Source organism: Ornithorhynchus anatinus, chromosome 9 (genome assembly GCF_004115215.2).
Source record: "Ornithorhynchus anatinus isolate Pmale09 chromosome 9, mOrnAna1.pri.v4, whole genome shotgun sequence".
In the NCBI taxonomy this organism is placed as follows: domain Eukaryota; kingdom Metazoa; phylum Chordata; class Mammalia; order Monotremata; family Ornithorhynchidae; genus Ornithorhynchus; species Ornithorhynchus anatinus.
Genome location: NC_041736.1, coordinates 36087258 through 36109329, shown reverse-complemented (window position 1 = coordinate 36109329; position 22072 = coordinate 36087258). Strand labels below are relative to the sequence as shown.

At 44.2% G+C, this 22072-nt stretch overlaps 2 protein-coding genes across 5 annotated transcripts in view; one reads left to right on the top strand and one right to left on the bottom strand.

Moving 5' to 3' along the window:
- Positions 1-2146, bottom strand: part of LOC100080779 (24-hydroxycholesterol 7-alpha-hydroxylase) — a 44612-nt gene extending 42466 nt beyond the window's left edge. Inside the window, exon 1 of the mRNA XM_007666973.3 lies at positions 2120-2146. Coding sequence (XP_007665163.1) covers positions 2120-2131 — 12 coding nt within the window. The 5' untranslated portion in view covers positions 2132-2146. The remainder of the gene's footprint in view (positions 1-2119) is intronic.
- Positions 115-18617, top strand: SLC25A27 (solute carrier family 25 member 27). Of its 4 annotated transcripts, none has more exons than XM_029071699.2 (9): positions 115-867; positions 4975-5166; positions 6695-6779; positions 9001-9123; positions 10120-10232; positions 10911-10995; positions 12417-12509; positions 13380-13482; positions 16466-18617. In XM_029071699.2, the coding sequence occupies exons 1-9, from the start codon at positions 762-764 to the stop codon at positions 16535-16537; spliced, it is 972 nt and encodes a 323-aa protein (XP_028927532.1). In that variant the 5' UTR covers positions 115-761; the 3' UTR covers positions 16538-18617. The 4 variants fall into 4 exon arrangements, with proteins under 4 accessions (XP_028927532.1, XP_028927534.1, XP_028927533.1 ...); XM_029071701.2 differs by lacking the exon at positions 16466-18617 and adding an exon at positions 15659-16111 and having other exon boundaries at positions 146-867; XM_029071700.2 differs by lacking the exon at positions 16466-18617 and adding an exon at positions 14165-14203 and having other exon boundaries at positions 146-867.
- The last annotated feature ends 3455 nt before the right edge of the window (positions 18618-22072 follow it).

The window sequence follows — 22072 nt, the reverse complement described above, 5'->3', positions numbered from 1 at the left end:
GGAGGCGGTGGCCGGGATGGGGGGGAGGGTGGGGGGAGGCGGCTCCGTCCGAGCCAATGGGAGAGCGGGGCCGCGGACTACCGTTCCCAAAAGCCTTCGCTCCCGGCCGCCCCGGCCTCGCTTGACATCACCGGCGCCGGCCGTTCGAGGCTACCTCGGTCCTCCGGGGCAGGCGGGCCCGGCCTCCTCGGCCGCCCGGGGCAGGACCGGACCCCATCGGCCCCGACGGGGGAGGCGGGCCCGGGCGGCCGAGCCTCCCCACCGGTTCGGTCCCGAGGGACGGGAGGCCCCGGCCGTTCGAGGCTCCCGACCGGCGCGGTCCCGAAGGACGGGAGGGCCCGGCCGTTCCGGGCTCCCTGTTTCGGACCGGTTCGGTCCCGGAGGACGGGAGGGCCCGGCCGTTCCAGGCTCCCGACCGGTTCGGTCCCGAAGGAGGGCCCGGCCGTTCGAGGCTCCCGGGTCCGGACCGGTTCAGTCCCGGGGGACCCGGGCGTTCGAGGCTCCCCGTTTCGGACCGGTCCGGGCCTGAAGGACGGGAGGACCCGGGCGTTCGAGGCTCCCGGTTCCGGCCCGGCCCGGTCCCGAAGGACGGGAAGGCCCGGGCGTTCGAGGCTCCCGGTTCCGGGCCGGCTCGGTCCCGAGGGACGGGAGGGCCCGGCCGTTCGAGGCTCCCAGATCCGCGGCGGACCGGTTCGGTCCTGAGGGGCAGGTGGCGGCGGCGGCGGCGGCGGCGGCGTCGACGAGGCCCGTCCCGTTGCCGAATGTCCCCCTCGAAGGACGAGGAGAGGCGTCGGTCCCTGGCGGAGAGATGGCCCGGAGGAAGCAGGTTCCTCCTCTCCTGCTGCGCAGCCGTGGTGGCCGAGCTAGGTATCGTTATTATTATCATTATTATTATCATGATATTTGTTAAGCGCTTACCACCTGCCACTGTACCAAGCGCTAGGGTGGATACAAGCAAATTAGGTTGGACACAGGCCCTGCATGGGGCTCACAATCTCAATCCCCATTTTACAGATGAGGTAACTGAGGCATAGAGAAGTAATAATAATAATGTTGGTATCTGTTAAGCGCTTACTATGTGCAGAGCGCTGTTCTAAGCGCTGGGGTAGACAGAGGGGAATCAGGTCGTCCCACGTGGGGCTCACAGTCTTCATCCCCATTTTACAGATGAGGAAACTGAGGCCCAGTTAAGTGACTTGCCCCCGGTCACCCAGCTGACAAGTGGCAGAGCTGGGATTCGAACTCATGACCTCCGACTCCAAAGCCCGGGCTCTTTCCACTGAGCCACGCTGCTTCTCAAGTGAAGTGACTTGCCCGAGGTCACACACATCCTGCCTGAAGGGATGGATAGAGCTGTAATTTTGTACATTCCAAGCGCTTAGTACGATGCTCTGCACCTAGTAAGCGCTCAATAAATACTATTGAATTAATAATTTTATTTTCTTATACTGACTGCTGTCTGTCTCCCCCGCACCTCTGGACTGTAAACTCGTTGTGGGCAGGGAATGCCCCTGTTCATTTCCGCCTTGTACTTTCCCAAGCTCTTGGTGTAGTGCTCTGCACCCAGGAAGCGCTCAATAAATAGGATTGATCGATTGAATGAATGAACGAATGAACGACAGCGGTCGGGGAAGGGGTCCCAGGTTAGCGGGGGCGCCGCAGAGCGATTAATTGATCAGTGATATTTATTGAGCGCTTACTATGTGCAGAACACTGTATTAAGCGCTTGGAAGAGTTCAGTCCAACAGAATTAGCAGACCCGTTCCCTGCCCGTGATGAGTTTATGGTCTAGAGCGGGAGACGGACATTAGCGTCGCACCCAGGCCCCTTTTCTCCTCAATCGGAAATACTGATGACAGTGCTTGTTAAGCACTTACTAAATGCCAAGCACTGGACTGAGCGCTGGGGTAGATACAAGTTAATCGGGTTGGATACAGTCCCTGTCCCACGTGGAGCACACGCTCTTAGACCCCATTTTACAAGTGAGGTTAACTGAGGCATAGAAAAGTGAAGTGAGTTGCCCAAGGTCACACAGCAGACAGAGATCAGAGCTGAGATGAGAACCCAGTCCTTCCGACTCCCAGGCCCGAGTCCTGTCCGCTAAACCACACAGTCCTACCTGGGAGTTCATCGCTCCGAGGGCAAGCACCGGATCTGCCGTTTTCTGGGGCCCTGGCTTTCTCCCACGTCTTGATGAAAGTCAAAGTTCACGCTTTCTTACGTTATCATTTTCAAACACAGTGCATTTTGTCTGGCATCTTAAAACCCTTTCGTAACTTGGCCTTCCCTTATCGGACTCGGCCGGACGATCCACCCGACCCCCGTCCTTTCCCCGCCCGCACCTTGCGCACATTCTAGCTAAGCCACACGTTTGACTCCTACTGGGTACCTATTCTGGTGACGATCCAGGATGGAAAATACGGTTACCGAAGCTAACCTAAACTTGTTACAGATGAGGTAAATGCTATTTTACATCTTTGCGGCAATTATAAGTGAGGTAACTGCTATTTTCCATCTCCACAGCAATTATACGTGAGGTAAATGCTATTTACACCTTCACAGCAATCATGCTATTTTACATCCTCACGGGAATGATGTGGGTAGGTTAGTATTTCTGTCTCTGTATTTGGGATGGGGAAACTGAGGCATCGAGACTGTGACTTTCCCGAGTCACAGAAAAATCTGTGTCCGAGTTGGCACGCGGTATATATTTTCATTACCCTATTTATTTTGTAAATGAAATGTACATCGCCTTGATTCTATTTAGTTGCCATTGTTTTTACGAGATGTTCTTCCCCTCGACTCCATTTATCGCCATTGTTCTCGTCTGTCCGTCTCCCCCGATCAGACCGTGAGCCCGTCAGACGGCAGGGACTGTCTCTATCTGTTGCCGACTTGTTCGTTCCAAGCGCCTAGTACAGTGCTCTGCACATAGTAAGCGCTCAATAAATACTGTTGAATGAATGAATGAATGAACTCATATCCCCTGGATGCTCAGCTATGCCTTTCCCCGGCCCTGAGCCGTGGAATCTCGTTTTGAGGGAACAAAATGAGGGGCCTTCCTGATTGGATCAGAGCCAGGCCGGGGGAGGGTGGGAGGGAGAAGGGCGACACAGGACACCTCCCTCTGCCATTCACACACACTAAGGGATTCCCAATGCCCTGTTGCAGGGAATCCCTGAGAGTTCAGTGGAGTGCCTCTAGAGCGGAGAGAAAACCTGGGAAGATTCCCGGAACCGATGACTGTTGCGGCACCCGTAATTTAACGGATATTATTTACTAACCACCTGTGGAGTGCAGAGCACTGTGCTAACCCAATTCTGATCCGACTTGACGTTTTTTATGTGCCGAGGGAGGCGACTTAAAAAACACGAGCTCCTAGCCCCGACTTTTACTTTTAAAGACATTTAATGAAAAATCGGATTTGCAGTGAACTAAGAGGGATGAATGATCATACGTCAGGTTTTCCCACCAACTTTTTCGAGGAACAAGAGAAACTGCAATCCAGAACAGAACCATGGACCCAAACCTTGAGGTCTTTCTGCTGTCACCTCATGCTTGTCACTCCCATTGGACCACGTGGCTTATGAAAAATTCTAGTTCCTTGTGCCTTAATTCTCTAACAGTAAGCCCTTCTGATTCTCCTTGATCTAAACTGGATTCTGTAAACTCGTTGTGGGTGGGGAATATCTGTTTATTGTTGTACTCTCCCACGCTCAGTACAGTACATAACAGCACATAGGGCTCTGCACATAATAAGCACTCGGTGAACGAATGAGTTCATTTGAGGTTTTCCTTCACTGGGTCTGTAAAGGTCATCTTTGGTCCACCCTGGGTCGGGTTTTGAAAATTCCGTGAGGAGGACAGCCCATCGCAGCTCACCGCAGGGAGCATTGCTTAAAGTAAAAACGATTTTTAAATATACTAAATATTAAAAAATTCCAACTGGAACACCACAAACCCCAATGCCTCCGCTGCCGCCCTGGAGACGAGCGGAGCTTCCCCGATGGGGTGGGAGGATTGGGGGTGGTGGTAAAGGGCCTTTCCAGGTGGGGGGAGGTAGTGATCCGGTCACTCAAGACACAAATACAGGCTCTGGGGGCAGAGAAAAATGGGCCAGGTGGGGCTGCAGCTTCTGGAGTCTAAAAAGAGAGCAGACAGAAGAACTAGGGTCCAGCCTCATGTAGGGAGGGGCTTTGCTGTCTCAGAACACCCACTGCGGGACTTTTTCTTAGACGCGAGCTCTGGCCAGTTCTGGCTTACTTCCAGCACTGCCTTAGGGCCACCGCTTGGGAATTCTGCTGCCATCCATTCTCCTTCCAGGTAGGATGTGACAAGGAGTGCTCTGATCCTCATACTCTGATGGGGCTTAAGTGCTTACTGTGTTCCCAGGCGCTGTACTGAGCACTAGGGTAGATACAGGCTAATCGGGTTGGACGTGTGTTATGTGGAGCTCACAGTTTTCACCCCAGTTGTAAGATGAGGTAATAATGATGATGATGATGGTATTTGTTAAGCACTTACTGTGTGCCAAGCACTGTTCTAATCGCTGCGTTAGATACAAGGTAATGAGGTTGTCCCATGTGGGACTCACAGTCTCAATCCCCATTTTACAGATGAGGTAACTGAGGCACGGAGAAGGTAAGTCACTTGCCCAAGGTCATTCATTCATTCAGTGGTATTTATCGAGTGCTTACAGTGTGCAGAGCACCGTAGTAAGCGCGTGGGGGGGAACAACATAATAAACAGATACGTTCCCTGCTCACAATGAGTCTACAGGCTAGAGGTCACAGAGCAGATGAGTGGCGGAGCTGGGATTAGAAACCAGGTCCTCCTGACTCCCAGGCCCTTGCTCGATCCACTAGACCACACTGCTTGTGAAATTGAATTCAGATGTGGAATGTGATAGGTCACCTGTATTTCATAATGTTTTAGTTTCAGAACAGTGGGGGTTTTTTTGTGTGTTTCATATAGCAACCTTTCCGCTCGACCTCACGAAAACCCGACTTCAAATTCAAGGGGAAGCTGCTCTTGCTCGCTATGGAGAACCGTCAGGAGGCAGCGTTCCGTACCGGGGCATGCTGCGTACGGCCAAGGGAATAGTTCAAGAAGAAGGCGTTCTGAAGCTTTGGCAGGGGGTAACACCTGCCATTTACAGACATTTAGGTACTTACTGAAGGTCTAATTGCTCAAGTAGTTGCGTGCTTTGACTTTTGTCCCAGATATTTTGCAATCAGTCAGTGGTGTTTTCAATTAATAAGCTGGAAATCAGTGGGTATGTATGATTTTTTTCTATCACTGAAATAAACACGTTTTATAATTTAAAAGAAGAATAGTCAGAGCAGCGTCGTTACCAACAGCGTTTACTGAGCCCCTTTTGTGCTCAGAATACTGAGTACAAGGCACTTGGGAACATAAAATGGGAAATAGAAGATGGTCCTTGCTCTCAAAGACCTTACGATTAATATGCAAGCTCAGATTCGGTTTGCTTTAGAAATCTAAAAATTAGGATTTTCTTGTTTTAGCTTCCAGAGGTCAGTTTTAAATTACTTTGACTAATACTAAATGATACTACTTATTTCCAGGCCTTTATTTTTTCTTGCAGGGAGCAGTCTCCTCACTTTTCACACTCCACGCTCCCCTGAGCTAAGAGCAGAGAGGAGGAATTCATTCATTCAATAGTATTTATCGAAAATTGGATGAAACTAGTTGTGGGGGGTGTTTAGTGGTATTTGTTAAGTGCCTACTATATGCCAGACACTGTACTAAGCACTGGGGTGGATACAAACTATTCGGGTTGGACACAGTCCATGTCCCACAAGGGGTTCACAATCTTAATCCCTATATTAGAGTCGAGGCAAATAAGGCGCAGAAAAGGTAAGGGACTTGTCCAAGCCTGTGAACTCCATGTGGGACATGGACTGTGGCCAACCTGATTAGCTTGTATCTACCCCAGACGTTAGTATATTGCTTGGCACATAGTCGGCACTTAACAAATACCAAGAAGAAAAACATCGATATAGTGAACCATATAGGAAATTTCCTGAACTATTTTCTCTAGGGTGAAAAACCCAGCAAAGAGCATTATATTAAATGTAAATAGATTGAACTCAGTCTACTTAGAATCAGATGGAGTAAGGTCATTTCTCTGGGGTTGTGTGGGGCCAAGGTATTGTAAACAAACCTGCTCTTCTAGTTCTCTATGTCTTTCCTCATAGAACTCCATGTTCCCAAACTTATATTCCCTACAAAAAGTGGGAGAAACAGAAAATGACGTATTTTGAGGGTGGGCTGGGGGATGAGGAGAGAATCATTTGTATTAATTGAGCACTTACTAGGTGCAGAGCACTGTACTAAGCGCATGGGAGAGTACCAGGTGGTGGTATTTTTATTAATAGATTTTACCAAAATTCATCATCAAATCCTTAGATGATTGAGAAAGGCACTTGTGTGAATACTGAAATGCATTCTATCCTTGGATTACTAATTTCAGGTTTGATTATTCTTTTCTCCATTCCCCTCTCATTCACCTAACAAATACGCATAGAATATTGGTCAACTTATGTATGCTATTTTTGATCTTTATCTCTTGGTTGTGTACCTGACATTAAGTTTTCAAAAGTTGCATGTTCTTCACAATAAACCCAGCAAAAACCAAGCTCAATGTAATGAAAAAAAAATGTCTATTTTTCAGTTTACTCTGGTGGGCGTATGGTCACCTATGAATATCTTCGGGAATCGGTGCTGGGCAAAAGTGAAGATAAGCATTTTCCCCTTTGGTAAGTTTAGAAGTCGGGTATTTCAGTGATGGCAGTATCCTTTTTTTTTAAAAAAAAGATAGATTTATACAATTATACCTTCAGGGATTAAAACTAACTCATAACACAAATTTTTATGATTCTTTTATAAAATCATGAAAACGAGCTAAAAATAAAAGTAGAATCTTCCAAAACGTCGAGCAAATTAAAATGAAATAAAACCTCGCCACTGATAGAACAGTGTTGATAAAAAAAGCTTCGAGCATGCACCTGGATCATGGAAAAACTGATAAGAGATTTAGTTTTCAAAATAATCTGTTCCAGGTGAACTATAATTGCCACATCCTAGGTCAACACCGTGCTAAAGAACTTTAAAGATGAGCTTGCTGAATGGTCGGCAGAGGCGTTAGGAAAGTTTCATCCTATTACACCTAGATTACAAACCTGGTGGGTAATATTTAGTTTCACAACTACAGCATATCCATATGCTAATTTTTCTGTAAAAATGAAGTTCGATACTCAGATTGCTGGAATTGGACCCATCTCTTTTTCCCTTCTACAGAATGGTGCCCAAATCTCATAACCCACTTTAAAATCAAGTCATCAATCAATGGCATTTATTGAGCACTTTCTGTGTGCAGAGCCTTGTACTAAGCACTTGGGAGAGTAAAATACAATGGTGTTGGTAGATACATTCCCTGCCCAGGTTTTTCTTTGACTTTCACTTCCCTTACTTTCTTCTCCAGACTTGATGAAAGCATGTGGATTCCTTTACCAGTTTGGGGAAAAAAAATTGAAAATGACACTTGATAATTTCAAGCTAATTACAGAGAATTCTTTTAGAGTAGCCAGGTCTGAAAACCCAAAGGAATTTATAGAAAGCTTGAAGTGTGTGGACAGAAACGTAGATTGGAGTGTGAAAGTGTTTCCTGCTTTTTTCTGTCAGAAAATGGAAGTGAGCGAAGGCTTTTGAAAACCCTTTGGCACAGAGAAGACCCAAAAGTTATATTGCTTTTAGTAGTTCTACCCATGGGTGAGTTGTAGGGTAACTGCGGCATAGAGCAGCCCATAAGTTTTCAGTCTAGATGGTGAAAAATGCAAGTTAAATGCTTTATAATATATGTCTACCCTTTGGAACATAGTATTAGTTGTTTTTCATGGTAGAAATACTTTGTGAATGGTATCGGTTTTAATGAAGCCCTCTCCTCCCCGTTCTAGGAAGGGTCTGGGTCATCTGACTGATGCCTTAAACCCATATTGCTCCCACCCCCGACTCACCAAAGAAACTGAACAGTGGGGTTTTTTTCCTGTGATTTGGAAACTTGGGATTTTTTGTGGTTAGGCCAGCCATGAAAGAAGACAGGGTGGACTTCCAGGGGAAGGAGCTTCATAGGAACAGAACATTTGCTAATGAAGAAAGCAGGGAGGAGAACAGTAACTGACTCCCACATTTCAGGGGGTGAATCTCTCTGCTGTTGAAGAAGATGAGAAAGTCAGGTGAGGCAACCCACTTTAGCTGCCTGACCCTGTACGAGTGTCCTGTAACCCTAGGACATTTGAAAAATCTTCTCCAATTAGGTAGAACCTCAGGATGATATCGACAGAAGTCTTAATTGCTTTTCCTGTATTCCCCGTGTCACTTTGTCTGGGGTCTGGTACGCTGTAAGCGCTTAATAAATGTTCTTAATCAAGACTGTTCTGGCAAAACTGGTTGTCACACATAGCTGGCGTTGCAGGAGAGTTCCCAGGGCCAGAAGACGCTGTCAAAGGATAGGAGGAGGAATCAGTGACTGTGATGAAGATTAGAGGAGAGGCAGAAGAATAAGAAATGGCAGGTGGAAGATTTGAAAAAAAATGACATGATTAAGAAGCTGTTATCCTTTATATCATCTATGGTTTTTGTAGAAAAAGGATCAAATAAATTACAAAAATTACAAAGGTCACCAAGATATTTAGTTAGCTTTCAAAATGAGGTTTTTTCAATGAAAGCTTCAAGAACCTTGGTTTTAAAGATGGTAAGAGCCCTGGTAAGATCGGCATTTTGAAGAAAAGACACTGTTTTCCCACACAGTTTCTCTGGGGATGAGATTATTTAGGGTTCTAGCATTAACTCGCTGGAATGGGAATGATGGGGAGAGGCATTTATTTTTGCATTCTGAGGAACAGCAAACTCTTGGATTTCAAATATTCTTCAAATTGTCCTTGAGATGTGCATTTTTAATTTTCCTTCCCAATGTTTTAGGAAAGCAGTCATGGGAGGGATGATAGCTGGTGTCATTGGTCAGTTTTTTGCCAACCCTGCTGATCTAGTGAAGGTTCAGATGCAAATGGAGGGAAAGCGGAAACTTGAAGGGAAACCGTCCCGGTGAGTTTTGCAACGTTACTGGGTTTGTACTCCCATTTTCCTCAGCTTCCATTTGGAGAACTTTGAAAACCAGGCTTCCATTCATTATTGCTGCTAATCCAGTTCTTGGTATGTTTTTAAAACTAGCTTAATAGTCTGTTGGCCCGGGCAAGTAAAAAATATTCTAGGCTTAGTGGCACAGCTACTGAGAAATTTTTTTTTCAGACAAGAAAATTAAATCTTTGTTTTCAACCTGGAAATTGGCAGGTGACCCTTTTCAGTCCTGAACCCAAAATTATAGTCTATGCTATCAAGTCTGTGATAGGCCAGGTAGAAGCAGCATGACTTAAGGGATAGAGCACAGGCCTGGAGTCAGAAGGAGCTGGGTTCTAATCCTGGCTCCACCACGTGTCTGCTGTGTGACCTTGACCAAGTCACTTCACTTCTCTGGGCCTCAGTTACCTCATCTGTAAAATGGGGATTAAGACTGTGAGCCCTATGTGGAACAGAGACTGTGTCCAACCTGATTAACTTGCATCAACTCCAGTGCTTAGAACAGTGCTTGACACATACTAAGCACTTAAGTATAATAATCATCATTATTATAAATGTAAAAGTAAAAAATAAGTTATGCACAAAAAATGTAAACGTAACATAAACTAAAATTTGTTCAATATGTAGCCTTGTGGTTCCATATTAGGTTTTGGTAGATTTATGGGAAATTAACTGGTTTTTGAAGTGTGTTCCTTGGTGGGAAATATACACGGACTACATCAGATTTCTGTAAGATTTTGAGCCAGTTAACATTCTCTCCCTCTCTCCCATGTTTTGTTTTTCAGGTTAACAGTTAGGAGGGTTGGTCCCGGAAAGATGGGGTGCAGAGATGGGTCTTTTGCTTTCCTGCCTAGAAGTTCTGTCTAATTTATCTCTATTCCATTAAGATTGTTTCCACCGAGGAATTTATGCAGTATCGAGTTTCCGACAGGAGTCTTCATATTTGGCGTTTTTACTCCTCAGATTCCGTGGTGTACATCATGCATTTGCCAAGATTTTGAAGGAGGGCGGACTCCGCGGTCTCTGGGCAGGCTGGGTGCCCAATGTTCAGAGGGCAGCCCTGGTAAACATGGGAGGTAAATCGCAACTTTTTTGATGACTACGAACCTAGAATAATAATAATAATGTTGGTATTTGTTAAGCGCTTACTATGTGCCGAGCACTGTTCTAAGCGCTGGGGTAGACACAGGGGAATCAGGTTGTCCCACGTGGGGCTCACAGTCTTAATCCCCATTTTACAGATGAGGGAACTGAGGCACCGAGAAGTTAAGTGACTTTGCCCAAAGTCACACAGCTGGCAAGTGGCAGAGCCGGGGTTTGAACCCATGACCTCTGACTCCAAAGCCCGTGCTCTTTCCAGTGAGCCACGCTAGAAACACCCCGAGTGTTAAAACCTTACTACCAGAAGCCTTTGAAGCCAGGAAAACTGAAACCCCATAATTCTAGACAAGAATGCTTGCCGGGGTCTGAATTGGAGAGAGCAGCTCTCTGCAAAGCTGATGTAATTAGCATCACGGGCTAGGAGGTATCTTGACAGATCATCCAGTCCGATTCCTTTCCTCCTGGCAATGACAACATCTGGAGTTACAAGACAAGTAGAACTTGCAGAAAGCTGGCCCCAAGAATCTGACTCAAAGTAGACTATTACTGTTACATTTTTTAGTAATTAATGGCTTGGCCTCATCAATGCCTAAGATAAGTCTCTTAAACCCCTATTATTTCTAATACCTGATTAAGGCTCCATTTTCTTTCAGATTTGACCACTTATGATTCAGTGAAACACTTCTTACTGCGGAACACATCACTTCAGGACAACATTTTGACTCACAGCTTATCCAGGTATTTATTATTTTTCTGTAACCTATGTTATTTCCAGCACATTTCTTCTCCAGAGTTTCCACAGACAGAAGCCTGGATGACTGGGGTGTTGTGGAAGCAGGGAACAGTGGTGGTGTGATGGAGAGAACCAGGGGACCACTGTCTGGACTCTGGTCTTTGAAAATGGATCCCCTGTTGCCTTTAAAGGCCAACTGGTGCATTGAAGGAGTCCGACTGTAACCCAGACAGCTATTTGGGGAGCCACCGTGTCCTTCAAGGTGCTCAGAATGTCATGTTGACTGCTGGATTCCGAGACTGGATAGGAGAGCAATGATAGGCCCTAAAAGTAGCCCAGATGGGGTTGAATGGGAAATCCAAGCGGGAGAAAGGAAAGAGGAGAAAAGAACAGAGAGTAAGTTAGGCCCTAGACTCTGCTTTTGCCTGTCAATCAGCCCAGTTTTCCCACTCAGCAGTTTCCCTCCAGTAGGGGTGAAAGAGAGATACAACAGTCAATGGTATTTATCCATCGATGGTATTTACTGAGCGTTTACTATGTGCATAGCACTGTACTGCACTAAGTGTTGTACTAAGGTACATGTGTGAAACTGTGAGCGGAGAAGAGAGAGAGGCCGAGAGAGTTGGAGAGATACTTGTCGAGCTATTCAGTCTCCTGTTGCTGGAATGGTTTTCCAGCTATGAAATACCCCCCAATTTTCTTTCCTGTAAACATACAATTAAACTAAAAATAAATTAGTAGATGTAAAACAAAGCCCAACAAAATGTGAGGAGCAATGTGGTCTAGGGGGGAAAAAAATAAACATGGGCCTAAGAGTCAAAGGACCTAGGATCTAATCCTACTTCTGCCAGTTGTCACTTCACGGCTCTGTGCCTCAGTTTTCTCAACTGTAAAATGGGGATCCAATACCTGTTCTCCTTCTAGCTTAGACCGTGAGGCCCACGTGAGCCAGGGATGGGTGTCCAACCTGATTAACTTGTATCTACCCCGGCACTTAAAGCAGGGCTTGACACCTAGTAAGCACTTATGAAATATAACAATTGTAATAACAATAATGATAATAATGTGAAATAAAGCCCAAAGCCTGAACTTGGGATGACTTTTTTTATCCCAAACCCATCCCTCTTCACCCAGTTTCATTCAGTGAGTGGTTATTTCCATTCCTGAAAAGGGGCGTTTCAAATGACATGCTTTTCAAGAGTCTAGTGTTCCCTCGTACTTGAATATCGGGTATCCATGGTCTTATTCAGGGTAGGCAACTGTGGGTTTTACTTCAGCTGAGATCGTTATGGGCAGGAACCACGTCAACTAATTCTGTTGTACTGTACTCTCCCAAGTGCTCAGTTCAGTACTCTGCATACAGTAAGCCCTCGATAAACACCATTAATTAATTGATTGATGGATCGATTGGTTTGGTTTTTTTTAGTTTATGTTCTGGATTGGTAGCTGCTACTCTGGGAACTCCAGCTGATGTCATCAAGAGTCGAATAATGAATCAACCCACAGATAAACAAGGAAGGTATAAATGTCCACATGTTAATTAATCTGTACTGATGTGACTGCTTAGTTTTGGGCAGGGGGAAAATTGCTCTAGTAGGAATAATTTATGTTAAATGCACATTAAACTAATGGATTCTTTTGTCTGGAATGAAACTGACTACTTTTGGGGTTTTTTAATTATTATTATTATTATGATACTTTTTAAGCTGTATGTGCCAAGCACTCTTCTAAGCACTGGGGTAGATACAACGTAATCAGGTTGTCCCACGTGGGGTTCACAGTTTTAATCCCCATTGTGCAGATGAGGCAACTGAGGCACAGAGAAGTTAAGTGGCTTGCCCAAGGTCACACAGGAGAAGAGTGGCGGAGCCGGGATTAGAACGCACATCCTCTGGCTCCCAAGCCCGTGCTCTTTCCGCTTTGTCATGAGCTAATTTATAATATAAATTGGACACCTTAAGGGCACCTCTCCTGCTTCGAAGTTTTTGGGAAAGATACTATACAAAATTCAAAAAAGAGTTTTAAGATTCTGTCCTGTGAAGTTAGTGCTATTTGCTCAGACGTGGATCAAATTAACATTGTTGCTACTCAATAGAAAGTAGATGTCAGAGAGAGTAGGAGCTGTGTAAAGGTATGAACCAGGCTGGATTACTCTTATTTTGAAGAATCAAAAATCAAGTATTCAGCCTTGGTATTATTTTAGCATAAGCACAGTAAATGTCTAAATCACCTTTAATCGAGACTGGTTAATTTTACAGTATTAAGTAACTTTAGTTCTAAAGTCTGCCCCCTCAGGGACCTATTCAAATGTGTTGTGTTTTTGTTGTAATAATATTTGTATACTTACATATCGGGGGAAAAAAATGAAAGTGTGTCTTTTTTTTTTTAGGGGACTGTTGTATAAATCCTCTATTGACTGCTTGATACAGACTATAAAAGGTGAAGGATTCATGAGTCTCTATAAAGGCTTTGTACCATCTTGGATGCGAATGGTAAAATCAGTATTTTCTCCATGACATTTATTTTTTTCCCATTTGAATTATTTTTCTCTTCCGTATTCATTTTCAATCTTCTATATTTTACTAATTTGAGATGGATTATTTGAGTGTGTCCCATCACCCCTCAATATCCCAATTCCTACAATGATCCCATAAGGATGTGCTCTGTTTCCTATTGTCACTTTGCTTCTTTCCTCAGCCGTTTCTCTCCTTAATCGCTGGTATTTACTAAGTGCTATGTGCAGAGCGCTGTGCTAAGCACTTGGGAGAATACAGTACAACAGAGTTAGCATAATCTCTTTCTTTTCTACCTTTCCATCCACCTTCGTTCATTCCTATTTCTTCACTCACATACGCTGTTACAACCCAAAACCCTCCTCTTCCTCTCGTCTGCGACAGTTCACCTTTTAACCCGTTTGCTTAAGCTTAAAGGAGAGAATCTTCCAAAGATCAAAATCCTTCAGTGAGGAGTGTGTATCACCAGAATTCTAAAGAGTAAATTCATGAACTGTTAACAGAAGTACCTTAAAATTGTGTGTGTTAGCTAAGGGAGTGATTGATGATGGTATTTTCTAAGCGCTTATTATGTGCCAAGCACTGTTCTAAGCACTGGGGTAGATACAAGGTAATCAGGTTGTCCCACCTGGGGCTCACAGTCTTAATCCCCATTTTACAGATGAGGTATCTGAGGCACAGAGAAGTTAAGTGACTTGCCCAGAGTCACACAGCTAAGTAGCAGAGCCGGCATTAGAACCCATAACCTCTGACTCCCAAGCCCGGGCTTTTGCCATTAAGCCACGCCGAGGAGGGGCGATCTCCCCCGTATCCGTGGCTCAAATCAAACAGGATACACGAAGTTATGCTCAAAGGAAACACTGCGACAAACAAGAACAGTGGTATAGCATGCTGACTCCAACTGCCAGGTTATAAGGTTGGTATTTGGTAAGCGCTTACTATGTGCCGAGCACCGTTCTAAGCACTGGATAGTGCATAGGCACGGTGTACTGTGTTAAATCTCTAAGTTGAAATCAACAAACTACTTACTTAGCCCCGTCTGCCAACTCTGATAAGCAGTGTCTTACCGAAAGGGAGAAAGGAACTTGGAGAAAAGCAGGGTGATGATAAAGAGCGAAGAAGAAAGCAGCGTAGTTGAAGAGCAAAGGCAGGTTTTGCAGGATAGAACTGGGACACAGGAAGCAGGCCAGTAGCGAGGATTCTCCAAGCACTCTCAGTAACAGATTTCACTTCAGCCTGTCACAGCCTTGCCTCGTAGAGGAGTTAGCCACTGAAAAGAAAAATAGCTCTGACTGGAGGGGAGAATGATGACCAGCATTCCCCCCAGTGATGATATCTGTGGTATTGGTTACGTGGTTACTATGTGCCAAACACTGTACTAAGCACTGGGATAAAATACAAGATAATCAGATCAGACACAGTCCCTTGTCCCATATGGGGCTAACAGTCTAAGAGGGAGAGTGAATGGGTATCGAGTCCCCGTTTTACAGATGAGGAAACCAAGACACAGGGAAGTAAAATGATGTGCCCAGGGTCACAAAGCAAGCGAGAGGGGGAGCCCAGATTAGAACCTTGGTCATCTGACTCCTAGACCCATGGACTTTCCTCTAGTCTTTACTGCTTTATGTGGACCACACTGGCTCCCACTGCTTAGTACAGTACTTTGCCCAAAGAAAGCACTTAATAAATCTTACCACTAATCCTAAGGGCTACAGCCCCTCCCCAGGCATAGTGTCTCAGACTCACTCATATCCTCCGGCCCAGTGTGTCAGGAGATGGAAAAGTGAAGCAAGAGTTGTGTGTAGCCCTCGACACCACCACTGCCCGAAATGCCCACCACCTAGAAGGCAGCAGCTGGAAGAATCTCAGACAGACAGGGTGACTGGGGTAACTAGGGAAATAACAATAATAATAATAATTCAAGGTGAAACTGTAGCCAGGTGGGACTTCTGTCCAGATTTACCATCTCGATAGACTGACTGCACGGTGGTCTAATCTGGGAAAGCAATATGATAAAGGCCAGGTCACACAACTCCAGACTCTGTGGCCTTTATTATCCATGAAAAAAAAGGTCTACTATGCGAACGGCAGAGTTGTTTTCAGGAGGAGTTGACGGAGAGGTTAACAGCCAATATGTTTTTAAATATCATGCTAGCGGACAAGAAAAGCGGATCATCAAAACTGATGAATATGTGAATTTGCTCTGGAGTGTGCCCGATTTCACTAGCTTGTGACCGGGACTGTATTTGCTGAAATTGTGGAAACAAACAGGAAAACAGGAATTACTACATACATGCTTTATCCTCGGCTGAATTGATTTCAGATGGCTACGACATTCATTTGAGTAAGGGGTGTGCATCAAACTTTTCTAGAACATTTTTCCGGATAGGTTTTCCTGTTCCATGTATGAAAGCAGTTGGAGAGAGCGGGAGTTTAAAGGATGTTATGAATTGTTCTGACCCTTGCCGGCATTGGGAATCGATGACTTAGGCAGCATTATCTGAACTTCAGAAGGCTGGGAATTGTAGACAACAGTGAATAATAATGTTGGTATTTGTTAAGCGCTTACTATGTGCCGAGCACTGTTCTAAGTGCTGGGGTAGACATAGGGGAATCAGGTTGTCCCACGTGGGGCTCACAGTCTTAATCCCCATTTTACAGATGAGGGAACTGAGGCACGGAGAAGTTAAGTGACTTGCCCACAGTCACACAGCCGACAAGTGGCAGAGCTGGGATTCGAACTCATGAGCCCTGACTCCAAAGCCCGTGCTCTTTCCACTGAGCCACGCTGCTTCATATGCTATGAATATGCTAAATATGCTAAACAGTGCATATTTATGTGTAGCGGGACACAGAGGCAGGTCTAGAATGTTATTTTTGAATATGAATTACAGGAAAACATAGGTAACCAATTTTAAAAGAGATGCAACTAATCGTGTGTGCATGTGTGTTAACTTTGCAGACTCCTTGGTCACTGGTATTCTGGCTTACGTATGAAGAAATCAGAAAGATCAGTGGAGTTAGCCCGTTTTAAGACCTTAAAAACACAAAGCACTTGTTCAGTATCACTACAGTGTGTGGGCATTCGTAAACACTTCACCTATTTCTACCTCTTCAGGATTATAAGGAATCAATCAATGGATGGTATTTGTCGAGTGCTTTCATGGAGACTTCGTTATGGGATGGGTTGATATTCTATACTTGTGCTTCAAGAGACTTAGTAGGTTTGAACAAGTACGGCCGAGAAGAAAACAAAACCGTTGCTCTTTTGTTGGCTTAAACGATATCATTCCATGTGGTGGGAAGGTGCTGCTATATTACACTACTGAGTGTGTCCACAAGAAGCCAGGAAATAAGGTGATTGCTCAATCCTGAAGTGCACAAAAAGAATTTTATGCGGAAACCTTATCTACGAATTCAACATAACCAGGAATGTTACTCTTTTACCTCCCCAAATTTGTGTTCATATTTACACCTTTTTAAGAATGATAAGAAAGATATTAATATTTTGAGCATCTTAAATGGAACCCTCTCTCTCTTGCCAGAAAAAAAGGAAGGCACTGAAACTGATTAAAATCCAGGCAATGCCAAGACCAAAAAGGACTATGCTTTCTACCGGGGTTTCAGAAATACCCTGGCCTTGGTTAACCACCCAAAATAACCTGTCAGAAATCAAGAACCTTAGAGAAAGAGGTGAATGGCTGATCAACAAAATGACCACTTGAGATTTTCTTTGGTTGAGCGATCGTTGGATAAACTCCTTTTAATAATAATAATTATTGTATTTGGTAAACACTTATGGTATTTGGTTGCCAGCCACTGTACTAAGCGCTGGGGTGGATAAGCAAATCTTTAACTCTAGCAACTTCTACTTTCATCAGTACTTAAGAGGTAAAAAAATAGGGCTGCCCTTTGGGGAAAGATAATTTGGCGTATGTCTTTCCTCATACCTCATCCAAGATGGTAGTGTCACAAAAGGTGAGCTCTACCTTTCTCTTCCTGAACAGTTTGGTCAGGAGCTCACGCATGTGAGGACTGTGACTAGTTCTAGACCCCGGGAAGTGTATTAATGCTATAATAGTACAGTTATGTGCAGGCACTGCCTTTTTATGGGAAAACCACCTATTTTTTCTGCTTTCCAAATTTATGCCTACTAGTGTACTCTTTAAAATGCAGTAAACTAGTCGGTCCCTATAGTTTTTTATTCCTCTGGCTGCAGAGCTTTATCTCCTAAAATCTTCAAAAGGCCATTGCATTTTCAAAGATGAACAATTACGTTGGATCGATCTTGGATGCATTATTTTATTATTGTAAACCCTTAAATGGCTGGAACTAGTTGGAACCACTTTTAGAAATAGTAGCTCTCTCTGACTTCAAAGTGAGCCTCAAATTTTGCCTCTGCCTTTTTCAGCTTCTTACTCTTATTATTTTTCAGAATTCCCCTGCCTTGTTGCTTCCCCCAGTTCATTCTTTAGTCTATGTGCTTTAAAAAGTAGAGCTACTGTTTGAGTAAACCAGATTTGGTATACTTCTTTCCTCATCTCTCCTGTTTTCCTTCGTTTCATCTTTCCCTCCTTTTCTCCTTTGAGGTTATAGGGATTTTGCAAGTACACCATATTTACCCAAATTTCAACCCCAATGCATTTTTTTAATGATTATTATTCTGGTTTCAAAAAAGACTCTGCCTGTGGTGTCCCTTTTGCTATGCCATTTGTTTAGGGATTATTTTTTTCAGTGTTTGTTAAGCATTTATTATGTGCCAGGCACTGCACTAAGTGCTGGGGTGGGTATCTGTCGCTTGCTCCCAGCTCCCATGTATTCCCTCCTTTTTTGCCTCCCTCTGATTCCCCCAGGAAGGCAGCAAGAGTCTTTCTCCACCCTTCTCCTTACTTAAAGCTGTTGTGAATTGTTAGAAAAAAACCCAAATATCCCCCTCACTGAATTATGTTTTTTTCCTGTCAAAGCTATAACCTTATTTTTCCACAGGTTTGTGCTAATGTATTTTAGTGAAAAATGGCTAAGTTGATAACCCCACTGTAAAACAAGCTTCCCTCACCAGTTACACTTCTAAATATTCACGTTGACTATACAATACACCATCTAGGCTTCTCTGATATTCAGTTTTTAAAAACCGGTTTTTTGTTGTCACATATCAAGCCTACAAAGTCTCACTTGCTACCCTGGTGCTTCCATCAAGTTGTGTTTAACAACATTCAGATCCAGTTCACATTTTCCCTTGGATTCAGTGACGTTAACCAAGTGGAAGGTGCATAGGTGATTTATGAAGAGGGCAGAGAAAGTGATTTCCTGTGGGGGGGAGAGGGGAATGTAAGTTTTGGATTGGTTAGCCCAAGGATAATGGCCTAGTAGAAACAGCATGGACCTGGGAGTCAGAGGACCTGGGTTCTAATCCCAACTCCACCACTTACCAGCTGTGGGACCTTGGCCAAGTCACCTAATTTCTGGGCCTCCGTTTCCTCATCTGTAAAATGGGGATTCAATACCTTTCTTCCCCTAACTTAGCCTATGATCCCCATGTGGGACAGGGACTATGTTTGACCTAATTATCTTGTATCTAACCCAGGGCTTAGTACGGTGTTTGGCACATAGAAAGCACTTAACAAATACCACAATTATATTATTGTATGGGGACTACAAGAATTGTCAAAGAGAATGAAGTGACCCAATATGACCAAAGCCATAGACCCTAACCCCATAAGCCTTTTTTTCTTGTAAACTATGGTTTTACTTTCACTGAGAACTTGAAGAAACATAACCCGGTGGTTAATGAAGGAAAGCTTTATTTTATAAAATGTATATTTAAGATTTATATTGGGAAAGATGCCTTTGCATTGTTTGTGTGTGTGTCAAGGGAGGGTGGTATTCACGCATCTCTCAATCAATCGTATTTATTGAGTACTTACTGGGTGCAGAGCACTGTACTAAGCGCTTGGGAGAGTACAATGTAACTGAGTTGGTAGACATGTTTCCTGCCCACAACGAACTTACTGTGGGCATCTACTCCAACTACTTTATTGGCACTCGTGATAATAGTTTGTGATCAGAACAGTGAGGTCTAACCGACCATGTGATCCAACCGTGTGGCGGACGTGTTTGGAAATCACCATATTGCTGGTAAATTAGGGCGCTAGAGATCTCTAAGGCTGCTTGAGCAGAATTGCCAGTTAGGTAAATGGAACTCTCCTTATATGGCACTTTCTAGACACTTTTCCGGTCGCCAGTACTTCTGCCTCCTTGTATTTTCTTTCATTAAACTTTTACTCATGGTAATTATGCTCTTGTCTGGGGAAATGTTAATGAAAAGAGTCATATGCGGCCATTTAATCGTGTCATGAATCGATTTTCTGTTTAAAATAAAGTTAAACAAAATTGATGTATACTTAGTATAAATGGCTAGTCAGAATAATGTGTAAGGAACTTGAAATTTAGAAAATAGGTAAATTTTAACCAAGGTTTCAGCACTGTAGATTTTGTATGACGATTGGCTCTACATTATGAACCTTATCAATATGTTCCAATTTAAAATAAAATTAGATTTGGTTAAAACTTTGTGGGGTGCTTGTGTGTGAAAATTTAGAAGCGTTCGTATGAAATTTTAGCTCTTCCGATGAGAAGTATATACCGTGACAATGGAATAGATACATTTTTAGAGAGATTTTTCGAGGGGAAAATCCATATTTGACCAGAACGTCCACAGGTCAGAAGAAGCAGCGTGGCTCAGTGGAAAGAGCCTGGGCTTTGGAGTCAGAGGTCATGGGTTCAAATCCCAGCTCTGCCACTTGTCAGCTATGTGACTGTGGGCAAGTCACTTCATTTCTCTGTGCTTCAGTTCCCTCATCTGTAAAACGGGGATTAACTGTGAACCTCATGTGGGACAATCTGATTACCCTGTATCTACACCAGCGCTTAGAACAGTGCTCTGCACATAGTAAGCGCTTAACAAATACCAACATTATTATTATTATTATCATTATTATTAAGAAACCTCTGGCAGCAAACAAATGGCTGGGAAGACTGCCCCATATACACAAACCGAATGTCCTTACAGCCAAATACCACTTGTCCCACTTTTGACCACATCCCAAAAGTCTCACTGTCAGAATGCCTGCTCAGCAGGAGCACGGTGGCCTAGTGGAAAGTGCACAGGCCTGAGAGTAAGAGGACCTGGATTCTAATCCCAGTTCTGCCACACACCTGCTGTGTGAACTTGGGCAAGCCGCCCAACTTCTCTGTGCCTCAGTTACCTCATCAGTAAAATGGGGATTAAAACTGGGAGCCCCATGTGGGACAGGGACTGTGTCTAACCTGATTAGGTTGTATCTACCCCAGTGATTAGTACAGTGCCTGGCACTCGGCACTTCAATACCATAAAAAAACTCCGAGAGTTTTTGTTTTTCCTCCCCTTGGCCTCCAGCCTTTACCCCTTAACCTGTGGCTGCTTCATCAAATCAATAACGATGTTGGTATTTGTAAAGCGTTTACTATGTGCAGAGCACTGTTCTAAGCGCTGGGGGAGATACAGGGTAATCAGGTTGTCCCACGTGAGGCTCACAGTCCTCTGGCTCTCAAGCCTGTACTTTATCCACTGCATGGCGAAGTGGATAGAGCACGGGCTTGGGAGTCACAGTCATGGGTTCTAATCTCGGCTCCACCATTTGTCTGCTGGGTCACCTTGGGCAAGTCACTTCACTTCTCTGTGCCTCAGTTACCTCATCTGTAAAATGGGGATGGAGACTGGGAGCCCCATGTGGGTCGGCGACTGTGTCCAACCCGATTTGCTTGTATCCACCCCAGTGTTTAGTTCAGTGGCACAAAGTAAGCACTTAAATATCACAATTATTATTATTATTTAGCAAAATCAACCCTGTGTTTAAGGGCCAGGGAAAATTCAAAGGCATCAAGTTCTGATGTAAGGAACGTTATTTCAAATATGGTTTTGTGGGCAAGCAACGGCATGCAGCTGTCATTCAACACATTATAAACTATAGTTTTCCAAATGCCATACTGCACTAGAGTTCCTCTGCCACTTTTCCCTACACTTACTGCTTCAGACCACACTCCAAGAATCTCACTTTTTCATTGGCTCCATCCCTTCCTTTGCACCTAAATTACTACCATCTTCCTCTATGTGTGTATGTTTCCTCACTGACTCCCCCAGCCTCTGACCCAAAACCAATCTGAACTACATGCTATTATATAAATCTCCTGAAATATCGCTCGACCCTCCTCCTTCCTCAAAATCCTCGGGTCCACTACACCATATAATACAAGGTTTTACAACCCTCTTATTATAGGAGAATTGGGCCCGCCCGTATTTTGTGGATCCTACACGGCTATTTTTGTTTTGCATGAGGTCAATTATCCCTCAAAAAGCTACGGTACAGAACACCATGACCTCAAAGCACATTTCAAATACTGTAATGCAAACAGAAAACGCTATTGGCAAGCAAGAGGGGTTTAAGATTGTGGCCTGCAGCAATTAAGTCGCTCTTTGAACAGAAAGACCAAGAAAAACTTTAAACCTAGCAATTAAAATAAACGTATTGGG